This window comes from Corylus avellana, chromosome 2, assembly GCF_965113065.1.
Source record: "Corylus avellana chromosome 2, dhCorAvel1.hap1.2, whole genome shotgun sequence".
Taxonomy (NCBI): Eukaryota; Viridiplantae; Streptophyta; class Magnoliopsida; order Fagales; family Betulaceae; genus Corylus; species Corylus avellana.
This window is the reverse complement of record NC_142491.1, coordinates 41,185,533-41,208,631: the sequence shown is the minus strand read 5'-3', so window position 1 is coordinate 41,208,631 and position 23,099 is coordinate 41,185,533. Positions and strand designations below refer to the sequence as shown.

Here is a 23,099-nt window from a genome sequence, read left to right as displayed (position 1 = left end):
CAGAGAGATAGAGAGAGATTGATGGGTGTATATTTGTTTGGTTTAGGCTCTATTGGAGGGGATATGAAGATTCCAAAGGGACAATTGACAGGTTCATGCACTCCACCTTCTTACCCTTGGTATATGACATTGGACATTTAATATTAACATATGTCCTTGTTTAGAGTCTGATTCGGCTCTTGGATAGACGTTTAGTCAATAGTGCATTCTACACCAAAAAATAACTTAATTTGTCAATGGAGTTTTGAGAAGCATTAGTGGAAGATTTTTACCATAAATAAATAATAATAAAAAGAACAATAGAAGCCAATAAGAACCTGTAATTCAATTTTCCTTCAATTGCCTCATTGCTCTGTTCTCTTTTTGGGGGAATCTAAGCAAAAAGAAAGTGTCAAGAGATGGCACCACTGCAGTTGATGATGAACCTGTTAGTTCATGTTTCCTCAATATCACCATATTTGGCAAATAATCTAGTTTCAGTATGCTGAGAGCAAATTTTACAGTTAACTACAAAAGACAACACACTGTGTACTAGAAATACAAAAGAAAATCACATTAGGGTATGAGACATTTCAGAATTGGCTGATAAATTGGGCAACATTGCAGTTGACTAGATCTGAATGTACAGCTATCCTTCATATTTTACAAAAAATTTTTAAAAAAAAAGTCTGGTGCAAAATGAATTTATCAACCCCATTACCTTTCATATATTACCAACATAATCATATGCAAATTATATGCATAACCAACAAAATAAAAAAAAATAAAAATGCTTCCATGCGTTGGTGAGGATGAGATTCTGCTAATTTACAACTTCAAAAGCATAACTCGTATGTGAAACAGCTCACGAAGTGGATTTCTGTAACCTCTTCAGTAATTCCTGCAAAATCAACACCAAGGGATAAATTAATAGTCAAAATTTAATCACCCCTAATAACTTTTTGCCTTCTATATCAAATGTACCAACCAGTTTGGTAGCACCAACTGCTAGAAGCTGCCTTTCGTTCTTCTCACGTTGGCACTCCCCACACCAGCTAGAGAATTCTTTCTGATATTTTTTCAGCTCTCTGAAGACCGAACTACAAAAAGATTTGTGCATACAAACGCATCAAATTATAAAATAGCACTATACAATAAACTTTAATCCTCGCCATAAATTCTGACTCTGCATTGAAAATCAAGCCAAAAGTGAACATGAGAAACAAAAGTGCAGCACAATAGGAACCCAACAAAACATGGCCATCCCTGTAAGGATATATAGAAAAGCTTCACAAATCTAATTGTTAAGGTACGCTTCAATGATGGTATTTCTTTCTCAATGTTCTCATACTTTCCATTTTGACAAACATATTAGTGCAACTTGCAATGTTACTATTGCACAACTACCAGCCAAGAAATGCATATTGCAAAAGCAACTATTCATGCATTGAGCGAGGTCAATCAATTATTCATGCAGCAAACAAATCACAGATACATATCAAAGGAGATTTGGATTCGTCGATCTCACTGCTCTTAATCTTCGCCTGATTTTGCTCAGTCTGTTGAATGCATTTAAAACTGGTTCTGTAGCAATTTTTTATCTTATATCATGAGGTTTTTTTTTTTTTTGGAGAGAGAAATTTGGCAAGGTATGGGGGCTCAGAAGAGATCCTTCCAGAATGTAGAAGCATTCAGCTATGCTAATCAGAAGGGTGAGAGATTAAGAACGGGTTACATACATTTCAGGGATTGAAAGGCTACAATGCTTAAGGACATCAAGAGAAGGCCGGTCTAACTCATATGTTTCAATTATGGAGAAGTCAGTAGGTATTTGGGTCAGTCTATGGTGCCATATTTGAGTTTCATTGAGGCTAATGGTGGTGACTGCAGATGAGCTTGTTAACCTGTGAAAAATGGAGTGTGTGTTTGCCAAAGGACTCCAAATAAAAGACCCAACTATTCATCTCAAAATCAACTCCAACATTCTTACTTTTTACATTACATCAATCACTTTTTTTACTATTCAAATAAAAAAATCACTACAAAACAATTTTTTTTTTTTTTTTTTTTTTTTCACTTTTTCATACAAAACATTCTTACTTTTTTTCTCACATCAATCAAATATACTACAATTCCAGTCCACTTCATTTTTTAAGTCCTTGGCCAAACACACCCGGAAGTTTGTGTGGTCATGGACGGGAGAGGTTTGGTGACTAATGAGATTGTGGCTGGGCCATGGAGGATTGAGTACCCATGGACCATGGTGGGAGATGGGAACACTCTACAATGTTTCCTCTCTCCCTCTCTCTCTCTCTTTTAAATTTCTTTTCTTATCCTCCTCAGTCCACGGTGGGGATATATTGTAGTGTTTATGGAAGTTAGGGTTTTAATTGAAGCAATTAGAAATTCAGGGTTTAATGTGAGACCAACCCAAAATCCTAGGGGGAATTATGTAATTTTCCCTACCTTTTTTTGACAAAAAATTTAAAAAATTGCTGTAAGACTAGTTTTACCAAAATACTAAATTCAAATTCCTTCCTCATATACTTATTCCCCATGTAATGCTAAAATTCAGACCACAAACAAATTGGAAAGCCGTATTTGAAATGGTATTCTTTTCACATAGGAAGTAATGCTGATATCACACCTTCAGATAGGATATGTCTTTAAAAAACCTTAGGCTAGGTTTCTTGAAATTTCTTGAGAGAGAGAGAGATACCTTCTGCACCACAAAAGTAAGTTGACCCGCCGCCCAGATGTTGTGGCTCTAGCACCATGCCGATGGCGACCACGATGAAGAACAGCACGACCCGGAACATGGGAGTAATCTAAGATTTCCTATTGGGGAAAAAATCCGCCAAGTAAGACTACAACAAAATAAGAAATCATAACCTGCAGAAAATTACTAACAAAATATCGAGTCTATATAAAATAACAAAAGTATAGTTGAACATCATGAAGAATTGAAAATAAAAGGAAATGTTAGTTTTTATTTCATTTTATAAGTAATTGGCCCCAATGAGAAGGAGAATGAGAGATTTGAACTAGTGACCTCTGTTTCATGAGGCATGATCCCTAGCCGATTGAACTACTCGTTGTAGTTAAAAAAAGTTCACATTTTAACCCTAAGGGGAAACGTTCTTAGTTCACATATCATTAGTTCATCTTCCATTTCTTTGAGTGCAGCAAAGGATTGGTTAGGGAGTCACATATTGCCTATATAGTTAACTATTAACCTTGAACTGGAGTGGAAAAAATAATAAAAAACTATAAGCATCAATGTCCTTCTATGGGCCTATTTTGGAACTCAGACTTGAAAATTTTCTTATAAATTTTATAATGATATTGATTGTGATTCTTTGAGGAATATGTTGTTCTTTAAAGTTGAAGAATTAATAAAGATAAAACAGCTTGGTTAATGTATGAAAGCAAGGCATGGCTTGATGACAACAGCACTCAATAAGAATTGATCTTAAGGTTAATATACCTCTTGTTCGGTTCCTGAGTGTACATGGTTATCACATCGAATACCACGGAAGAACAATTCTCCACCAGAAAACTGCTTACCCAAGCAAACATTCAATGTGACTTCCGAGTCATCGACATGGAAACCTACATAAATAAGCTGGCCCAGATTTCATAAAAGCTTATAAAGTTATAGCTTAGTGCCCATAGTTTTGAAACAGAAGAAAAAATACCAACAAATAGAATAAATTAGTACACGTGATGAAATAGGCATATCAGATAATCTTGAATTACAGTTTGAAGCAGTTATAAGAAATGCGATTAGCTATGATGAAATAGGCATATCAGATATCAGATATACTTTCTATCCTATTGTTTCCATACTCTGTATCTTTGGACTGTAGCGTTTGTTTTCCCGATTTCGATTAGCTATGATGATTTCCTTGTACGTTTTTCCCTTTCTAGTTAGGTGATCCTCCTTGTATACTTCCAGTGTACTTAGGGGCGCCTTACGCTTTTAATAAAATCAGCTACTTACTTATCAAAAAAAAAAGAAATGCACCAGATTTAAACCAGAGTGAGAGAGGATCTGACCATGCTAAAACTCAGAATGAAACTGTGTGGGAAAAAAAAAAGGATAATTATAAGAAGAACAAAGGATTTAGAGGTTTCAGAAACAAAAGCAATCTTTTAATTAAGTTTGGATCTACCAACTGCCAAGAACCCTCAAAATGGCTTGAGGAGTTGGACCAAGAGTAAATTAGTCTAGTCATTGTAACGCATGTTAGGAATATATATATATATATATATAGATGCATGCACACATACTCCATTGCGTTTTATAGCAGTGGTAACTAGCTAGATAACAACAGTTAACAAAACATGGGATACAAGAAGAATTAGGTGAGATGGGCAGCATTCGCAGAGTGCATGCCAACCCCATTGGTGTTATAGGCTAAAGGCTCAACAGCTTCATTGCTTGGCATATTGGTGTGCTAAGTGATAGGAGTGGCAATGGGTTAAATGCTTTTGAGAATAGGAACAAACCGTAAGTGGGTCTACACATCGTAAGTTGGGTGAATGCACACGAGAGAGAGAATAACCATTGTAATGTTTTTTTCCCAACCATATAACGAAGTGTACATGTAATAAGCTGTACATCATTTTAAATGAGAAAAACTAGTGCGAAAATAAAGAAGGTTAGAACCTACCAAGATCGACATCTCTATCCATTCCATATTCAACAACAAAACCATGATGAGAATCCAGAGTGGATCCACCAACTTCAGGAAAGAAAACTACATCAAAATCCAAACCACAAAAAGATAAGTCTAAACCATGATACTGATTAATATAATTTCTACATTTCTAGTCAAAATTTCATGGGATGGAAATATACTACCTCTAGATATAGGACATATAAAGTCCTCCATCAACTTGTCAAGCATGGTTTCCAATCCAAAGTCATCAAGAACAGCACCATATTTGTTCATTGTGTTAGGTCGCATGATTCTGAATTTTGTCCCATGGACCCATCTTTCAAAATTCTCCACCTAAGCAATCAGAACCTGATAAGAAAACATAAGAACAATATAAAAGTAAAATTGAGATATTACATGCCTTACGACATGAAGAAAGAGTGATGATACCTCGGATAACAACAATTCGCAGAAATGTGGCTGAAGCATTTCAAATGTATAAACTCCCGGAGAAGGTTCGGTCATTATACTTCTTAAACTCTCCTTTGTATTGTCATTGATTGCTTTGAGAAATGAGGGGACAAAGAAGTTTGCAGCATGCATAGTATACAACTCCCTATGTAGAGGCTGCAGAATAATTAAGAAGGAATTTTATATGCATAAGACTTATGAAGATGATTAGCTTTTATACATGCAGAAAGGAACTCCAAACAGTTCAACTTTTATCAAGATTTTATCTTACTTTGGCAGATCCTAAATCATAAAAATATAAGTATCATTGTTTCAGCAAAACACATTTCAAATTCCCTCCATAAGATCCGCAAAAGGCTCTAATCACAATTTATCCATTGTGACAGCATGTCTCAAATGTCAATGAGATATCCAAATCAAAAGTCACCGTAAATCAGACCTGATAGTTTGATATTATCTTCTTCCTGTATTCCCTATGCCTTTGAACCTGTTATATAGAAGTGGAAACTATAAGCAATACTCTTTTTTTTTAATAAGTAATTCAATTTCATTAGAAAAGCGGGTCACAACCCTATTATACAAAAAGTATACAAGAGAAACCCCCTGTTAGGGAGAAAAATAAAGACAGTCCAAAAAATCAGAAAAACTAGAAAAACGCATACTATTATATGCCGCTACCCATGTGTAAAGGGATTTGAACATAACATTTTTCAGCTCTACCCCCGATGTCTCTCGATCTTCAAAATTCCTTGCATCTCGCTCTCTCCAAATACACCACATTAAACACAAAGGAGCCAACCTCCAAACTTCCAAAAAGTTACAGCTTTCCACCTGACCTCTCCAACTCACCAACAACTCTCTTACCCTTCAAAACATAACCCACTCAACACCAAATAGATGGAAAAGCAAACTCCATACTTCTCTTGCCACTTCACAATGAAGAAGAAGGTAATCAATGGATTCCCGACTCTTTTTGCACATACAACACCAATCCACTACTATGATGTTCCTCTTCCACACAAAGAATATCACTTTCTAGAGGGTTATTGACTTGTTGGCTTGTTGGTGGTTGTCTAGAAGGCTGAGGAGTGTTGCGGTTTGGAAGATGGTACCTACTTGCCTCTTTTGGTGTTTATGGAGGGAAAGAAACAATACGTGCTTTGAGGACTTGGAGAGGTCCTTGGAGTATATTTTATCCTCTTTCTTCCCTACATTGTATCTTTGGACTACAACTTTTGTGTCCCCTCTGTAGATTAGTTCTGATGATTTCCTTGTTCGTTTTTCCCTTTCTAGTTAGATGATTTCTTTTGTATACTTCTAGTGTACTTAGGGGTGCCTTACGCTTTTAATAAGATTGGATTATAACTTTTCAAAAAAAAAAAATGTCACTTTTGAAGGAGTCTTAACTCTCCAAATACTTTTCCAAGGAAAGCAATACTTTTCACAAAGAAAACAAAAATAGTGAAAAAAAGAAGAAGAAAGAAATAGAAGTAAAGTAGAGAAAAAACAATGTTGCCGACAATAAGACATTTTACGTGTTCTATCTAACATATCAGGAACATATCCAAAATGAGAGGTGAAGTGATCAGGGATACGTTACTCAAGATTGGATGAATAATGAAAGCAGTGCACATCTGTCAACTCAACATGACAAATAGGAACGTAGAAAACCTATTTGAGGATGAATAAGAAAGTACCCTAGAATGACAGCTAGCTAGGCAAAAGTTTATCTAGAGTGGTGTCACGTAAACTTACTTTTGTATACCATCTTAAACAGGACCACATTCTCCGCATACTGCAAGGAATGCACAAGATCAAGACCATTCATGCTAAGGACCCGCGTGCATGAAGGATGTCAGTTTTGTGCACTACCTGCAATAAATGTGGCTGATATTATCCCATTTATAAACAAGGTACAACTCAACAAAGTTTTCCAGGAAGAAATTGTGATATTGTAGTCCATGAACAATGGAAAGCATGGGCTCGTCTTATTACATAAATAATTGGCTAAACTTCTATTGCAGGTCAGATGTGGGCCCACATATGTAACCATGAAACCTGATGTTTTTATTCAACACCATCAAAGAGTAAAATCCGCTACCTCCACAACATTGAATCCTGGACTTCCAGTAGAGGTATTTAGCTGAAAAAAAGTTGATGGGTGAGGCTAAGCCTTTGGCTTAAATCTTGAAAGAGAAATAACTGCCTACCCCAGTTTGCATGCTAAGTAAATGAAGACAAAGAGAGACTAAATTCTCAACTCTATAGAGTTTTAATGCATTAAAAAATTGGTACCTAGGTTTCAAAAAAGAATTATTACTGAAGTTTTTGTCATTTTAAAAATCACTCTCTGCAATTTTTTCATCCAAATTGCTGATTAAGTTGCTGCCATGTCAACCAGTTGCCAAGTTATCCACAATATGTGTGATTTCAATTATATCCAGCAAAAAAATGTAGGGGGGAAAAAAAAAAAAATGGCAAATGCCAAGTCATACCCACATATTTAAAATGACAGGTAATACCCACCACAACATAGATTTGCATTTTTTTTGGGCCAGAAATATTTGAAATTTCACAAATAATGTGCGTATGATGTGTCTTTTCAAATAAATGGCTGCAGGGTGACCTGATTACTAACTGACATGACAGAAACTCCATTAACAATTTGGACGGAAAAACTCATGGAATGAGACGTAGCAATTTTTAAATGTATTAAAACCCAGGGAACATTTTTTTGTCCTAATTTTAATGACTTTAAGTGAACATAAAAAACCATCATAAAAAACAAGTGTACTTGCTTGTATTTGGACTTGAATGTTAGTACATGTGTCTTAGATGTCCTAGACTTGCACAAAAAAATTTCCCAGGGGGCCTATAGGCTGTAGTGAACAAAACACCACTTTTTTTTTTTTTTTTAATGCCCATCATTTTAACCCTCTTGAAGAAATTCAGCAGAGATAAAAGAAAAAAGGGTTTCTACTTTCAGCAATTCTTACTCAAATCTGTTATCCCTCAGGTGCATACCAAGCAGAGTGCCCCTCAAGCTCTGAGCCTGACACAGAAATAACACTATAGAGGCAGCTCCACAGAGGCGAATTCCTAAGTCTCCAACTACTATTACAACATAAGACACAAGACTGAACTTTCATGATTTTCATCTTCCTCTATTCTCAGCAAGTCAGCAACCAGAGGGGAATCAAATATTGAAACTAGAAAATAAATAGCCACATAATAGATGACAAAGGGAACAAAAAAAAAATCCGCACTTTCTACTCAAGCTCATCTGCCTTAGCTAAAAAAGATGGAATGGCGAAGTATCAGTCATACATTTCCATTTTGCGATAATTCCCTCACACGTTAATAAACCCACTTGAAACACCGGACATTCAAAAAGAAACTACCAATTGCATATATATACACTTTCTCTCCCTTTCCTCCATTTTCTAAGCCACCAAACAGATTTTTTTTTAAATAAATAATAATAAATTAAACAGTAAAAATAAAATCTTACACGAGTGCGTTCGCCCTCGGGCGAGTAGCGGACCAGAATGTGGCGCATGTACTGGAGCTTGAGGTCACGAGAGAGGTTGAGCACGTCGGAGGGCAAGTACTGCTCCAGCGAGCTGAAGAGCAGCGGGCTGAACTCCAATTTCAGGTCCTCGTAGCTCTCCGGCTTGTGATTCTCGTTCGGGCTCCGCCCCAGCGTCAGCTTATCGTCCTCTACGACACCATTTCCGTTTCCGTTCCCGTTCCCGTTCCCATTTCCGGCGCTGGGCGTTTGTGGCTGTTTTCTTCGGTCCACAGAGCCATCCAGAGACATAATTTTGGAGAATGTGAGAGATTGGAATTAGGGTTTTGGCGAATTGAAGGCTGAGGGAGAAGACGAAGGAGGTAATTGAAAACAGGTTTGAGCTCTAGCTGGCTGGTTTTAGTGGACAATGTACATGTTGGGCAATGGGCTTCTGCTGATGTGGAACCTAGTGAGGAGGTGGGGCTGGTGATGACGTGGACAGTGCAGAGAATAAAATATTAAAAATTCTCCACAACGATTTTTTAATTTGTAAAAGTTTCCTAAACGATTTTGCTTTCTTAAATTTTTTGAGAACAAAATTTAATTTGGATGTTTGAGCAGTTTTTTGAATGGTGACGTGGAGGGATTCTGAGTAACCGAAGGATCAACTGAGGGATTGTAACTGAATAATCAACAAAGAAAAAATGATCAAAGCTGCCGGCATTGTCCGGCCAAAAGAAGCTCCGATGCCTAAGTCAGTCACAGTGTTTAAGAGAAAAATGAACTTGAAGATTATGGGTGAGACAAAGTGTACAAAGGATATTCAGTTTTTTAAGGTAAAAAGAAGTTACGGAAATAGTGAGAGGGGACCCCCATTTTATAGGCATTGGATTGTACCTGTTCATCTAACACTAAGAACTTACTGAGGGTCCATGTGTCAACAATATATTGAAGAACAGTACATAAGATATTTATTCAGATATATTTATTATTCCTGAGGGTGACACTCGGTACCCGTCTCAGACTCGGTTAACCGAGCCTGATAACCGAGCTTAAATAATATTAATTTAGATAAAAATTGTTATCGCCGAACATGGGTTTATTTTGAATAGTAAAAGTGACCGAGCTTTGGGGGATGGGCCAGCAGACTTTGTACTGGGCCCAACCCAGCTGAATCATGACCCAACATTGGATATAAGCAAATTGTTGGCAATAAATTGTGAGATAATTTCTCTAATCAGGTGACCTGCTAAGAAAAGAGAAGGAAATTGTTTTTTTTTTTTAATCTCCTACAATTGAGATCCCAAAATTAAATCCGAATAAAGCACCTATCTATCGAGCCGCCATAAATAATTACATTGCAATTCAAACACCTTAATTATAAAGGAAACAGATCCTCTCCATTTCAAATAGAGAATCAATTTAATGTATTTAAGACGGTAATATTGTCTTTTTATCGTTTGGGAATAAATTTTTTGGACAAATTTGTCCTCCTAAATGCACTAAATGGAGAAGATCATTTTCCAATTATAAAGGTCCAAAAAAGGGAATTAGAGTCATCTCTAGTTCAAATGAACAGGATAATATTTAATTACTTATATTGGAAGAGTATTTTTTGTCTCATCAAAAAGTGAAAAAATAAAAATACTCCTCTAATATAACTAACTGGATATTATAATATTCAGTTCAAATGAATTAACGAGGATCTTGTTCCCAAAAAAGGCGTGTTCAACTAAATGCCAAAAAGGGGTACAGCTGAATGATTTTTATCCTTTTTCAATCTAAAAACTTTGGCCATTGAGCAGCAAGGCCGGTACAATCAGTTCCAACTTCCTAGCCAAACTTGTTTCCCTGAGCTAGCCAAACTAATATTTAACATAAGAATTTACCCAAAAAAAATAAATAAATAACATAACATAAGAACAGTGAAACTGTTTTTGCTCTTGAAACAAAAAGACTATACCTAATATTTAACATAAGAATTTACAAAAAAAAAAAAAAAAAAAAAAATTAACATAAGAACAGTGAAACTGTTTTTGGTCTTGAAACAAAAAGACTATACCTAGTTTACCTACCCATCTTTTGTATATATTATTTATACTAACCCTGACTAATTACACCACCTATGTTTTCTATGCATCCGAGAGCTCAGGTCCGGATTTTCAGGACTGCCCATCATATTATTGGAGTTCATCTACACAAATGCCAATCTGGGGCTCAGTTGCTGTGGGCTCATTAGAGGTTGCACATAAGATTTTTGCAGGGTATCTTGGCTCGAAGGCAAACCCACATTAACAGTTAAACCAGTCATTGCTGGAGGATGGAGAAATGGTTTCATTTCCTCCTGCAGCTGCAGCATATGTAGTCGCTCATTTAGTTGTTGCTGTGGCTGCTGCTGGTTGTTCAAGTTACGTGCCGAGCCTGGAAGGTTTAATGTATGCATTGGCATCCTGCTAGCATTTCTCTGGATTGGAACTCCACTGATCAAAGCTCCCCCTTGGTCTTCTGCTGTCCTCAGCTTTGCCATATCTGCAACTGGATTATTAGAAATCAAACCAAGAAGCTGCTTACTTTCACTTGAACTTGATATGTTGCTGCCAAGATTGTTAAATTGACTCCCACTGCCAATCCAAGGATTATGTCCTCCCATTAACATAGGTGCTGAGCCCCCTGTGCCTACCATATTGCTGAAGGGACTAACATTACTATTTCCAAGCCCCTGGATTCCACCACCTGGTTGGATCACACCAAGTCCACTTGCAGCCACTCCCAATCCTCCCACTAACATCTCCCTTTGCATAACTTTCGGTTGCCTTAGTCCTTGCTGCATCTGCAACTGCAAATGGGCACATTTACTGAAAATCTCCAGACATTGCGCAGGGCTGATGGGGGTAGCAACGCCAAGTTGGGGATTGGAAAAAGCTGACTGAATGTTTCCAGTGGGGAGCAAGTCGCCTCTAGAGAGAATGTTCTGTGATGGTAATTGTGTGGCATTATGGGCTGGCAAGCTGTTAGTCGTCGGATTAAACATGCAAGGTGATAGCCCAGATTTCAAAGTTGGATGATGAAGTTCAACCGTCCCAGTTGTTTTAGCAGCATCAGTTATAACACCTGACTGAGGAGTGCTCGAGTCATCACGAGCTTTAAGAGGTGAAGGTTCTACACGACTATCCATGCGGTATCCTTCGTCCGCCATCTATAGAAGAACAATTTTAAAAAATAAAAAATAAAAAAACATAGTGTTTACATGAACCAAAAAACTTTCTACATCAAAACTAATTAAATTAACCTACCAATGACATGAACTGAGAAGCAAAAATGTCCGCAGAATGCTGCCAAATGCAAATACCAAATATCAGAACAATCAGTTCAATTAAATTATTCATATCACAAACTGTGAAATGGGCAATGTAAATCCTGCCAGAAAAGTCCTGTGACATTAGTTCCAATGCAGCACCAAAAGAAAATGACACTTTCTGCAACAAATCATACAGCATTAAGATTCTAAAATGAAAATGGCTATTTCCCCCTTTTTCTTCTTAGTTGCAAGAGAACTCTTTCCATAATGGAAAATAGGGTGGATAGACAAATTTTTTTTCATAAAACAGATAAAGTCTGATTCCGTTAAAATCGCATGCCAAGATCAAAGTTCACATGCCAATGAGCTCTAGCTTTACTGGCACCTCCTTTCCTGTAAAAAAGAGGGGGAAGTGTGGTTCTGGATTCAAAAACCCACCCGGTAAATGTGTAACTTACCAAAAAAAATTTTTTTAAAAGTTTAGATTAATTTGTTTGCATCAATGAATATCATTTCCACTTCCTTTTCCTGCATCCTTTTCTCTTGATTTATATAGAGTAACCTCATAAATATATTGACATTGTTATGTTGCTGCATGACAGAGTTGCAATTACAGGGAATATCATGTTAAAACGAAGAATCCAGAATTGCGAAAGAAAAACGGTAATGATATCAAATATTAATTCTTAAAATTGAAAATAGATTAACTGAAGTCAGCAAAACTGAAAATATTTGTCCAAACAAAGAAAATAGCAAACACATCAATAGTTATTCACAATATCTGTTAATCATTAGTAAAACTATTGAGATTAGAAAATCATAAAGATTCCACGTGCTTAATGGAAGGGGTTTAGACTTGCTATAAAATCCATGGGGATGCCACGCAATCATTTATCAGAAAGGAAAACCTTTTCAATGAAGGAAAAGGGTGAACTCACACTGCCAGAGAAAAGGAGAGGGATAGCAAAAGAACCAATTTCTTTTTCAACTCCATAATGAATACAAGCTTCTAATATTCCCTCATTAAGCTTCTCCGATATGACCAGTGTGATCTGACCCTCTCTATCAACCATGGGAATTTCATTTCCTGGGAATTACTCAGCAAAAGAAGGATCATAAGACCTGAGAGGAAAAAAAAGGGGGAAAAAAAAAGAACACCAAACAAAATCAAAACAGGAAACACTTCCTTACCTTCATAGACATGATGTACAAACGTCAATGTTCTAGTCTTACAGACATTAAGCCTCCTGTTATCCTCAGAACTTAAAGGGTGAAAAGGAACCAGAGAAGTTGTATGGGAAAATGGTTTTCTTTGCTTCTTTTTATTCAGTCCATACCTAATGAAAGTGTGATGTTGGACATCATAACCATTAAGATAACAAAAGATAAGTATCTGTAGTGCAACAGATATCAAAATAATTATCACTATACCATTGAGTCAACTCTTCAATCTTCACCAACCTCTTAAGAACAGAGTTAACTTCAGTTTCTGAAGGCTTGTCTAGACGAATATTTCCAACTGGAAGGCTGTTTCCATTGGCTGCATTTGAAGTGCTCATGCTAGCAAAAGAACCAACTACTTTCATATTCGAGCCTTTGATCTGAGAGTTCATTTTCCGCTTTGTAGGTACAGATGCCTCTCTTGCCAAGGAATCATTGTGTTGAGAATTTATAGTTGCCTTTACAGAGTCATTGTGTTGAGAACTTATAGTTGCACTTTTTACACCAGTTGTAACCTGTGGATTCCAAAAAGATTCGCTTTTCTGAGTAGCACTTCCATTTCTCAAACTTTCGTTAACCGGATGAGCAATGCGACTCCACAATGAGTAGGTAGGAGGGGTATTGTCTCTCAACAATGGTGATAGTGGTTGCTGTTCTAATTGCTGATTATTAGATTGACTAATTCTCCTATCCATGAGAAAGCAGCTATCATTTGTCTTCCTAGCATCTGAACCAAAGAAACCAGATTCAACGGTCTTTTGCTTCACAGTTGTGACCTGTGGATTCCGAAAAGATTCGCTCTTCAGAGTAGCATTTCTATTTCTCAAACTTTTGTTAACTGGATGAGCAATGCGACTCCACAATGAGTAGGTAGGAGGGGTAATGTCTCTCAACAATGGTGATAGTGGTTGCTGTTCTAATTGCTGATTATTAGATTGACTAATTCTCCTATCCATGAGAAAACAGCTATCATTTGTCTTCCTAGCATCTGAACCACAGAAACCAGTTTCAGCGGTCTTTTGTTTCACAGTTGAAACCTGTGGATTCCGAAAAGATTCGCTCTTCAGAGTAGCACTTCCATTTCTCAAACTTTTGTTAACTGGATGAGCAATGCGACTCCACAATGAGTAGGTAGGAGGGGTATTGTCTCTCAACAATGGTGATAGTGGTTGCTGCTCTAATTGCTGATTATTAGATTGACTAATTCTCCTGTCCATGAGAAAGCAGCTATCATTTGTCTTCCTAGCATCTGAACCACAGAAACCAGTTTCAGTGGTCTTTTGTTTCACAGTGTAAGGGAGCATTGAAGTATCTTTAAGAACCGACTGAGAACTGTTTACTAACAGAAAAGGACGTGATTTGTCTTGAAATTTTTCACCTAAAAGTTTTTTAGCCACAATTTGCTGATGTAACAGCTTGTTCTTCCACTGTTGTTCAGGTGCAAGACTGCTTTCAGCTTGGCTTCCAGGAAGTTGCTGTTGAGAGAAGTCTACATGCCCTTTCTTGGGCTTCTTAGCAATATGTTCTTGAGGTGCTTCTGTTTCACATCTTCTCTTTTCACCAGAAACCAATGAAATGGATTTTGTTGGATCACTGTTACAGTAACTATAATGTTGTTTGGGTACAAAATTGGATGTTGTCAGAGTTGTCAAAACAGATTGTTTACAACCATCTGCTAATTGATTGTCCATCATCAAAGGATTGGATGGGGACGTTTTCTCTACTACAACATTGTTTTCTTGTGGATTAAGATTAGAACTCAAAATCTTATGCTGCAAAGATGTAACTCCTCTGTCTTGATATTCTAGGCCAAATTGAGAGCTAGAATTCTGGATAGCACAACTACCTGAAATTTGGATCATATGATATGAATTGCTGAATGTTGTATTACTCGCTATCTTCTCACTCGGCTTTCCCCTTTTCCAGCTCCATGCAATTCCCAAGTCGAGCTGCCAAAAGCAACATTTCGTGGATATAAAATCATTTATACTGAAAAAGATTTGATTAATCTCCCCATTGGAACCAAAATTTGAAATTGGGATGGGGACTACTCAGTGCAGGGAATAACCCAGAATTGAATACTAACTGAGAAGAACAAAAATTATAGACAATGAGAATGTCAATTGCAAATTTAATTAGTGGTACAATCATTTTATGCAAAAAATAAATAAAAAAATAAGCAACAAATTTTGCCAATCTGGAATCATTCCCTACTCCTTATAATTCAGAGGTTTAAGTATAAAATTTTGAATTTTTTTTCATAAACACAAAAAATGTACTGCATGTAACAATAGTGGGTAATGGACTCCCATGATAAGTCTAACGTAAATCAGTAACTTCTCCGCAAGTTTTTAGATATTAGCACAACTACTACCTTCTTTCTCAGGAGTTCTCCACAATATCTGTCCTGCAATGGCTGTGGGTTCAGTAGTAGATCAGGATGCAAAGCCTTAAGGATGCGGGACTCAATTTCCTGAAACAAGAATAAGGGGTAGGATATAGGATCAGAGCAATATGCTAGAGATGAAAACCAAGAAGCTAGCTTAATGTTCACTAGTATGGCTTACTGACCAATAAGTCTGCATAGGTCCAAGAATCATCTGAGATCAAGGAGATTTCCTTAACCACATTCTCCGTACGCATACGTAGGAGCACTTTATGAACAATTGGAGAGTTCTCCACTGAAGCAGCAGTACCTCCTTTTTGGGGCAATGAAATACGATAATCTTGAATCTGCAAATAAACCATGCCTAATGGTTGACACATATTGTTATAGATTGAAATCAAACACTACAATATTATATGAAATCTCTCGAGAAGGGTTTGCGCATCTCAATGGAAGAGGTATCATTTCAGTGCAATTCATATCTGATGCAAAATTAGCTGATTCACATCACATATCATACAAGATGAATAATCTCTTATCCTGTAATAGACATGTAGAGAATTTCAATGAAATAAATTGTTCAGTGTTCATAACAATCAATACTAATTATTGTAAAGGAGGCGCAATATTTCCAATTAATAATCTATTAGTCACTGAAGAATACATCTTTAAGAAAATTCGAGCATTTAGTTAGAGACATAGTTATTGTATATTATTCTCTTTCTTTGTCTACATAACCCAATTACTAAATCTGATAAATTTGAACTCTATCCTCTTCATTTTCCTCTTTAAATCAACCAGGGTATTAACACTTAAAAATACTTTCAGACGTGAGGAAGCATGGAAGAGATACAAACAATAATCCTGATATTTGAATTGACAATTTAAAGCCTTATACATGATAGAAATTGGTGGTACCTACGTCCATTCTTCAAGAAACCTTCTACTTCTTATAGTGTTACGTGCATCACTACAGGAATGCCACAAGGCAAATTATGTACATATAAACATATTTATAGCGTTACCTCACCTCACACAAGAGTGCTCCATTCACAAATTTGCTAGGTATATTATCAAAAAGATCTCCAGGTAACCAACCGTACTCAATTGCCTAGTGCAAATAACAAAAATGAAAAGGACAATGGGTTAGCAATAGACCATAAAAAATCTGCAGCTCACTTATCTAAACCAATGAAATGCCGTAAGAATTAGTAATAATTGAAAGACCAAATGCATAGGAAAAAGAAGTTGAATGCATATCAAACACTTAATATCGTCCATTCCAGCATTCAAATTTCTGATATCAGTATATCTTCAGAATATCAAATGTATATAAATTAGTTTCGAGCCTAACATGCAAATTTGGGATGAGAATATCTTTGCCATATGTTGGAAGAGACGATAGGACTATAATCATCAAAAGGAACAACTGAATTATCGAACTTGATCTTCCTATCTTTCGGATGTTTTTCAATAAAGTATCTTTATACAAGAAATATGCCACTTCTTACAAAACAAAACAGACAAAAGAATCCTAGATGGATTTTAAGCAACTACACAAGCAAGATTGAACAGGCTAAAAAAGTAGATTTCCTATGTATAACATCACGGTCCCATCTTGGGAAGATGAGTAGCCCATATAAAGTGGGTGGTTTATAAAGAAACTCATGTTTGCTAAGTTTCACATTGCTTACTTACTCGGTGAAACTGAACTTTATAAGTGATTATAGGAAAGATTCAAATTGACTGGTCATTTTGGACGTGGCTAGCGTTTTTCTCCGAAACATTACAAATGGCATTAAAGCCACCTAGTAATGTTATGTGGTCCTGTCAACACTTCAAGTGATTATAGGAAAGATTCAAATTGTCTGGTCATTTTGGACATGGCTAGCGTTTTTCTCCGAAACATTACAAATGGCATTAAAGCCACCTAGTAATGTCATGTGAACCTGTCAACACTGCATGATGTGGCCTTGATGAGGACGTCAGGAGTTTAGGGGGACTGGGGGAGTTTATAACACCTTAGTCTTATATTGGGAAGATAAGCCCATATAGAGTGGATGGTTTATAAAAACACTCATGGCTGCTAAGTCTCATATTGCTTACTTACTAGGTAAAACTTGGTTTTATAAATGATTCTAAAAAAGCTCCAACTCTCTTTGGGGTGACAGCGCAGATGTGACTACCGCTTTTCCCTTGGTCTTTACACTCTAAGCATGGACAAAGTAGTTAGAAAAGGAAAACCCAGCCACCATAGGTAAACACAAGAATGTGACAACATGGCTCTGCATTTGTTTGAATGTACTTTGTTGTACATGCATACTTTATATATTTGGATATCAGCCCATCATAGCTTGCATGTTTCTAGTTTTGCATATTTTTTGAACTTTTGTCCATTTTTTTCTCCTAATTAGGGGGTTCACTTGTATACTTCATATGTATTAGGTTTGCGTTCCACTGCACTTTTCAACAATATTGAATTATTTATCAAAAAAGTTTGAGGGTGATAGCAAGGGAAGGAAAAATATGAAAGAAAAAAATAGGAGAGAGAAAAAAGAAGAAGAAGAAGAAAGAAGAAAAATATAGGAGAGAGAAAAGAAGAAGAAGAAGAAGAATTGCCTACCCAGCATTGTAAGTTAAGGAGATGTGGTATGTAAGATGGAAAAACTCTCAAGGTTTTCTTGAGCCAAGGAAGTTGTCTAATCTTTCCTCTTTGTTTTTCCTTTTCCTCTCTCTTATATGTAAGTGGTGTCTAAGAGTAAGAGATGAATGCAGGGTTCTATTTTTTTTAACATGTCAGCACTTATGATATGCATGCTTGAATCAAATATCTAGTTGGAAATGAGAAAAGGTGGCTTTAGAACATTACTGTTCGTTTGGTCATGCACTCCAAAAATCTTCAAAAGCTTTTGCATTTAAGAAAACCAAGGTGCCTGTACATGTCTACTGATTGATAAAATTCCAAAGGTTTAAACCTTAAAATAAAGCTCCAAATGCACAAAAAGAGGCACAATCTAAGTAACTTCAGCACAGCAAGCAGCAAAAGTAAAATGACACAAAGAAAACAAACCTAGAAGTTAGAATGTGACATGTTGGGTTAAATAAGAGAGGGAAATGGATGCACATACACCCATGAAATATGAATATACATATATTACCTATTAAAGATAAGAAAAGTACATAAGTCATGCAACTTCTGGAAGAATTAAACATTTGGCGATGCTTGCATACAAATATATTATTTATTAAAACAAAGGAGAACAATGTTGCCTCTCCATCTTCTTGCAAATGTAGGCCTGATGGGCAAATATATCGGCACACAACATTCACGAGAAAGACAGGGTTTCTAGATGGTTCAATAGCTGAACCAAAGACAACTGCTAGATCATCATTGTCGTTGCTCAATGATGATCATTGAACAAATTAATTCATTTTACTTTTAGGGGATTTATCTTGTAACTGTAACAACATTTTACTATTTTGTAACAATGCATTTATTTAAATAGAACTATGAAAACATTAATTAAAAACACGATCTAAAACACAACACTTAATGTTGCAGAAACTATCACCATTTTGCTCATGCATGTATTTGTATTATACTAATTGAGCTTGAGGCAAGAACTCAATGACTATGCACAATTTCATCATTAATTGGCTAAGTGAATCAATGAATATTGTTAAAGCATCTAAAACAGAAGCATAAGCTAATAGGTGGAGAGGACCAAGGAGTACATAGGTCCACACCTGACCAATATGGGACTTCCTCTTGACAAGTATATATATTGAATAATACTGCACTTACTCCCACTTCTTTATACGATTTTTTCACACCCATAGGTGGCTTTTAAAACCACCATTGAATATGAGATGGATCTTTATTGGATTTTAATCCAATGGTGATTTTAAAAGCAACCTATGAGTGTGGAAAAATAGGTGTAAAGAAGTGAGAGTAAGTGTAGCATGACTCATATAAATTGGCTCAATCATCACATATAAGATCCTATTAATTTGCATCTAATGAGATAATAGGCCAGTGGTTATAGAGATAACTAAAGGATTTGTTAAAGCAAGTTATAAACAAAAGTCCAGGTCGCCAACATAATTATAGAAATCAAATTATATTTATAATGAACAAACTTACAGAGAAAAGAGTCTCCGATGCCCTATCATAAGGGTGCAATTGCTTTGGTTCATCATTGAACAACTGCAACACATTAGAGATCATGCTAAGAGTCGCCGAAAGTAACATATGACATTACCGTGCAATAAATGACGAAAAATAGAACTTCTGAAAAAATTTATATTCTTATGATTGCTAACCTCAGCAGCTTTTCCAATAGAAAAGCCATTTTGGAATAAATTCAGTGAAAATGACACTTCAAGATCTACACGAACACAAACTGTCAAACATGAAGAGCTTCTAGGCCCATCATTATTACATAATAAAAGTGCTATGCACTACCTTCATAAAATGAGTGCAGTGCAGGTTTGTTCAATGAATTTGAAGGCTCAGCAACCTTAGATCCTGCCCCAGAAATTTTACCCTACACCAAAACAGCCAAGCTATACATCACCTCCAATACCAGATAAGGTATCTACAAATAAACCACCATGTCACATACTTGTCCAGGGTATAGCAGTATAAAAAATTTAGACAATAATTGATAACAAACTATGTTCTGCAATCAGCAATTCAGGAGAAATGAATTAAAAGTTTAACTAGTTGAACATAAATCTGATATTCTCTGAGTCCCATGAAACTATAGAAGCCCAATGAACCAAGAAAGTGATGCCTGTACTAAAGTGCAGTGCTCCACATATTGCCCCAACTATCATTATATGCAGAACAATGGAACCATTCCCAATACTCTTTCATCTCAGAATTAAAAGATTCATCTTTGCAACAGGTTATTAACTATTGAAGTTCTAAAGTTTTGACCTTGTAGATGCTGAAGAGTAAAAAATGGAAGAAGATTTACTTGGAAATATTTAATAACATTCCAACTGACAACAAGGCATGCTTTAACAAAGATGAAACTGAAAATGCACATTAATGTATAGAAAAATGATGTTTTAAGATACCAACATATTGATAAATGACGATATGAGTTGATATTTTTAGATACCAGCAAGACATGCTTCCTGGAAAATGTGGCTTTAAGAACCTTATAGTAAGATCTAACATCTAACAACCCTCTCTTAGAACGAATTCAACAAAGTCTGTCCTAATTGATATGGTCAAAAGCCTTTTCAATATCCAACTTACATAGAACTGATTGGCAATGAGAACTGAGTCTAGAATCTGCCTGCCCTTGATGAACAGGTTCTAAGGCTTAGAAATGATATTCTTCACAACCAATTTCAACCAATTAGCCTTTGGCTACAATCTTATACACTTCACCCACTAAGCTAATAGGTCAAAACATCTTGATATCAACGGCCCTTGGACGTACCTCTAGTATGAAAATCCTGGAAGACATTCATTCATGTTGTTTGCTTTAAGCACCTCCTAGCAAGTTTGGAAAAAACTAGTATTAAAACCATCAGGACCCAGGGTCTTGTCACCATTAGGGGCTTTCACCACCTCAAAGGGTCTCTCCAACCAATTGGCCTCCTACCCCAGTGGAGTCGAGCGAGAGACCAACCAACTTGGGGTGCCAACTAAACCGCTCAGTGACCATGTTGTCGTATAACTGCACAATATGATCTCTGATCACTAACTGATATGAACAAGCTATGTTATTAACCACCAGTTGCTAAATGGAATTGTCCCTTCTCTTTCTTTATAATTTGCCACTCGATGGAAAAACTTAGTGCATTTGTCTCCCTCAACCACGGTGCCCTTGATTTTTGCCTCCAACTCACCTCCTCCAAAAGCATAACCCTCTCCAAATCAGTAGTCACCGTGACCTTCCTCAAAATCTCCTCCTCAACTAAACCACTCTCTTGAGAGAATCTTAAGAGAAACTAGGAGTATATTTAAGGAAGACCAAGACCACTTGAATCTTGCTAATGAACTCCTCTTCAAACCAAACCATACATAGCATGCATAGAAATGTAATTAACGGTATGCTTAAAATAACTAAAGAGAGCACTTTAAACTAATCCCCAACACATAATCAACTAAATAAAAGCCACTCTGTGTAGGCAGTAGCAATCAGTCGCCTATTCTCCACCACCCCCCCAACACCCCCCCCCCCCCCCCCCCCCCACAAAAAAAAAAAAAAACATGCAACATATAATGCCTAGCAAATAAAACAAGTAGAAAGAGATAGTAAACCAAGAAAGAAACAAGAAAAAAACCCAATGAACCATTTCACTTGAACTATGCAAATATGCACAAATGAAAAGCAACAATGTTGGCCCATTTCACAAAAACAAAAACTCTCCAATTAATCAACAAAAACAACCAAACGAAAATGTCACATAAAACCCCACAAAAACTCTAACTCAATACTGAGATAAAGAACCCGCTAAGATTAACAAAATACAAATAAGGTCGATATATACATCTATATATATATATATATATATATACCTCGTCAGCACTCTGATGAGACTCAGAGACAGGGCCGTCCTCATCGTCCTTGTACTCAATCTGAAGCAGCTTCGGCCGGTACCTCGTACCCGCCTTTGCAACCTTGAAAGACACGCCCATGTTGTCTCACTTTTTCACTCAGGAATTTCAGCGAACACTTTCGTTGGCTCTGAACGCTTTGACAGTATCAGTAAGGGCGTCTGGTGCGAGAGAGGGCGTACGTTGCCAGTGCCCTATGTCTTCTGCAGTCAAAACTGCCGAGTACGTTCTTCCTTTGGGTGGGTTTCTCATTTATATATAGGCTGCTAACTTGGCCATGAAGTTTTCCACGTAAGTAAAAGGAATACTGTGGGATTGCCTCAACTTTTACTTTCAATGCCTCCCTTTTTTTTTTTTTTTTTTTACTTCACTTTAGATCCATGCATTATTATGCGATTTGACATACTTTCAAACTTTAAAATATCTCAAATTGGACTCATAAACTTTCAATTGCAGTTAATTTACCCCCTCCATCAATTTTTGCCGTTAAAATCCCTAAAAAGACAAAATTGCCCTTCAATTTTCTTTTTATTAAAAAAAAAAAAAGGAAAAAAATTTGAAAAAAAAAAGGGTCACAAGGTGGCCAAACCATGGGACACCTTGTGATTTTTTTTTAATATTTTTTAAAATTTTAAATTTGAAATTATGGGTAAATTTAAAATTTTATAAAAAAATAAAATATGAGTATAAACGTCTTTGTCTTACTTTTAACCTTTAAAATGAAAGGGTTCAAATTGACTGTAATTGAAAGTTCAAGGGTCCAAATTAAAAGATTCTAAAGTATGGGGAGTATGTTAAATTGTGTGGTAGTTCAGGGGTATAAAGTAAAGTTACAACCTTTTTTTTTTTTTTTTTTATCTTTTGGATTTTGTTTTCTATTTACATAAGACATAGATTCCCTTTCTCCATAATCAAGATAAATTAAAAAAAAAAAGACTTTTTAAGGTTTGGAATGATGTGCATGATGATTCATTGCTACATAAGTGGGG

General features: G+C 36.3%; 2 protein-coding genes across 4 annotated transcripts; both read right to left on the bottom strand.

Moving 5' to 3' along the window:
* Positions 1–563: 563 nt before the first annotated feature.
* Positions 564–9,044, bottom strand: LOC132166567 (2-oxoglutarate and iron-dependent oxygenase domain-containing protein CP2). Of its 3 annotated transcripts, XM_059577415.2 has the most exons (9): positions 8,626–9,044; positions 5,554–5,601; positions 5,094–5,270; positions 4,847–4,997; positions 4,656–4,742; positions 3,467–3,591; positions 2,699–2,817; positions 968–1,079; positions 564–880 (listed from the first exon to the last, which is right to left on the bottom strand). In XM_059577415.2, the coding sequence occupies exons 1-9, from the start codon at positions 8,932–8,934 to the stop codon at positions 845–847; spliced, it is 1,164 nt and encodes a 387-aa protein (XP_059433398.1). In that variant the 5' UTR covers positions 8,935–9,044; the 3' UTR covers positions 564–844. The 3 variants fall into 3 exon arrangements, with proteins under 3 accessions (XP_059433398.1, XP_059433404.1, XP_059433412.1); XM_059577421.2 differs by lacking the exon at positions 5,554–5,601; XM_059577429.2 differs by lacking the exons at positions 564–880; positions 968–1,079 and having other exon boundaries at positions 2,723–2,846.
* Positions 9,045–10,673: 1,629 nt separating this feature from the next.
* On the bottom strand, positions 10,674–22,232 carry LOC132166957 (uncharacterized). Its single transcript, XM_059577822.2, has 12 exons — positions 22,072–22,232; positions 19,996–20,077; positions 19,854–19,918; positions 19,675–19,737; positions 16,561–16,641; positions 15,716–15,877; positions 15,519–15,617; positions 13,355–15,093; positions 13,115–13,260; positions 12,862–13,010; positions 11,919–11,957; positions 10,674–11,821 (listed from the first exon to the last, which is right to left on the bottom strand). The coding sequence occupies exons 1-12, from the start codon at positions 22,189–22,191 to the stop codon at positions 10,820–10,822; spliced, it is 3,747 nt and encodes a 1,248-aa protein (XP_059433805.2). The 5' UTR covers positions 22,192–22,232; the 3' UTR covers positions 10,674–10,819.
* Positions 22,233–23,099: the final 867 nt, after the last annotated feature.

What these genes read in the sequence shown, in the direction of transcription:
- LOC132166567 (XM_059577415.2), bottom strand. Translation starts at nt 8,934, where the DNA reads ATGTCTCTGGATGGCTCTGTGGACCGAAGAAAACAGCCACAAACGCCC. An exon ending in GCGAATTGTTGTTATCCGAG is followed by an intron (nt 4,998 to 5,093) that starts GTATCATCACTC and finishes CTGATTGCTTAG; the next exon opens with GTGGAGAATTTTGAAAGATG. An exon ending in ACTCAGGAACCGAACAAGAG is followed by an intron (nt 2,818 to 3,466) that starts GTATATTAACCT and finishes TTTCCCCAATAG; the next exon opens with GAAATCTTAGATTACTCCCA.
- LOC132166957 (XM_059577822.2), bottom strand. Translation starts at nt 22,191, where the DNA reads ATGGGCGTGTCTTTCAAGGTTGCAAAGGCGGGTACGAGGTACCGGCCG. An exon ending in CATCGGAGACTCTTTTCTCT is followed by an intron (nt 16,642 to 19,674) that starts GTAAGTTTGTTC and finishes TATTTGCACTAG; the next exon opens with GCAATTGAGTACGGTTGGTT. An exon ending in ATGGAGCACTCTTGTGTGAG is followed by an intron (nt 15,878 to 16,560) that starts GTGAGGTAACGC and finishes GTTTATTTGCAG; the next exon opens with ATTCAAGATTATCGTATTTC.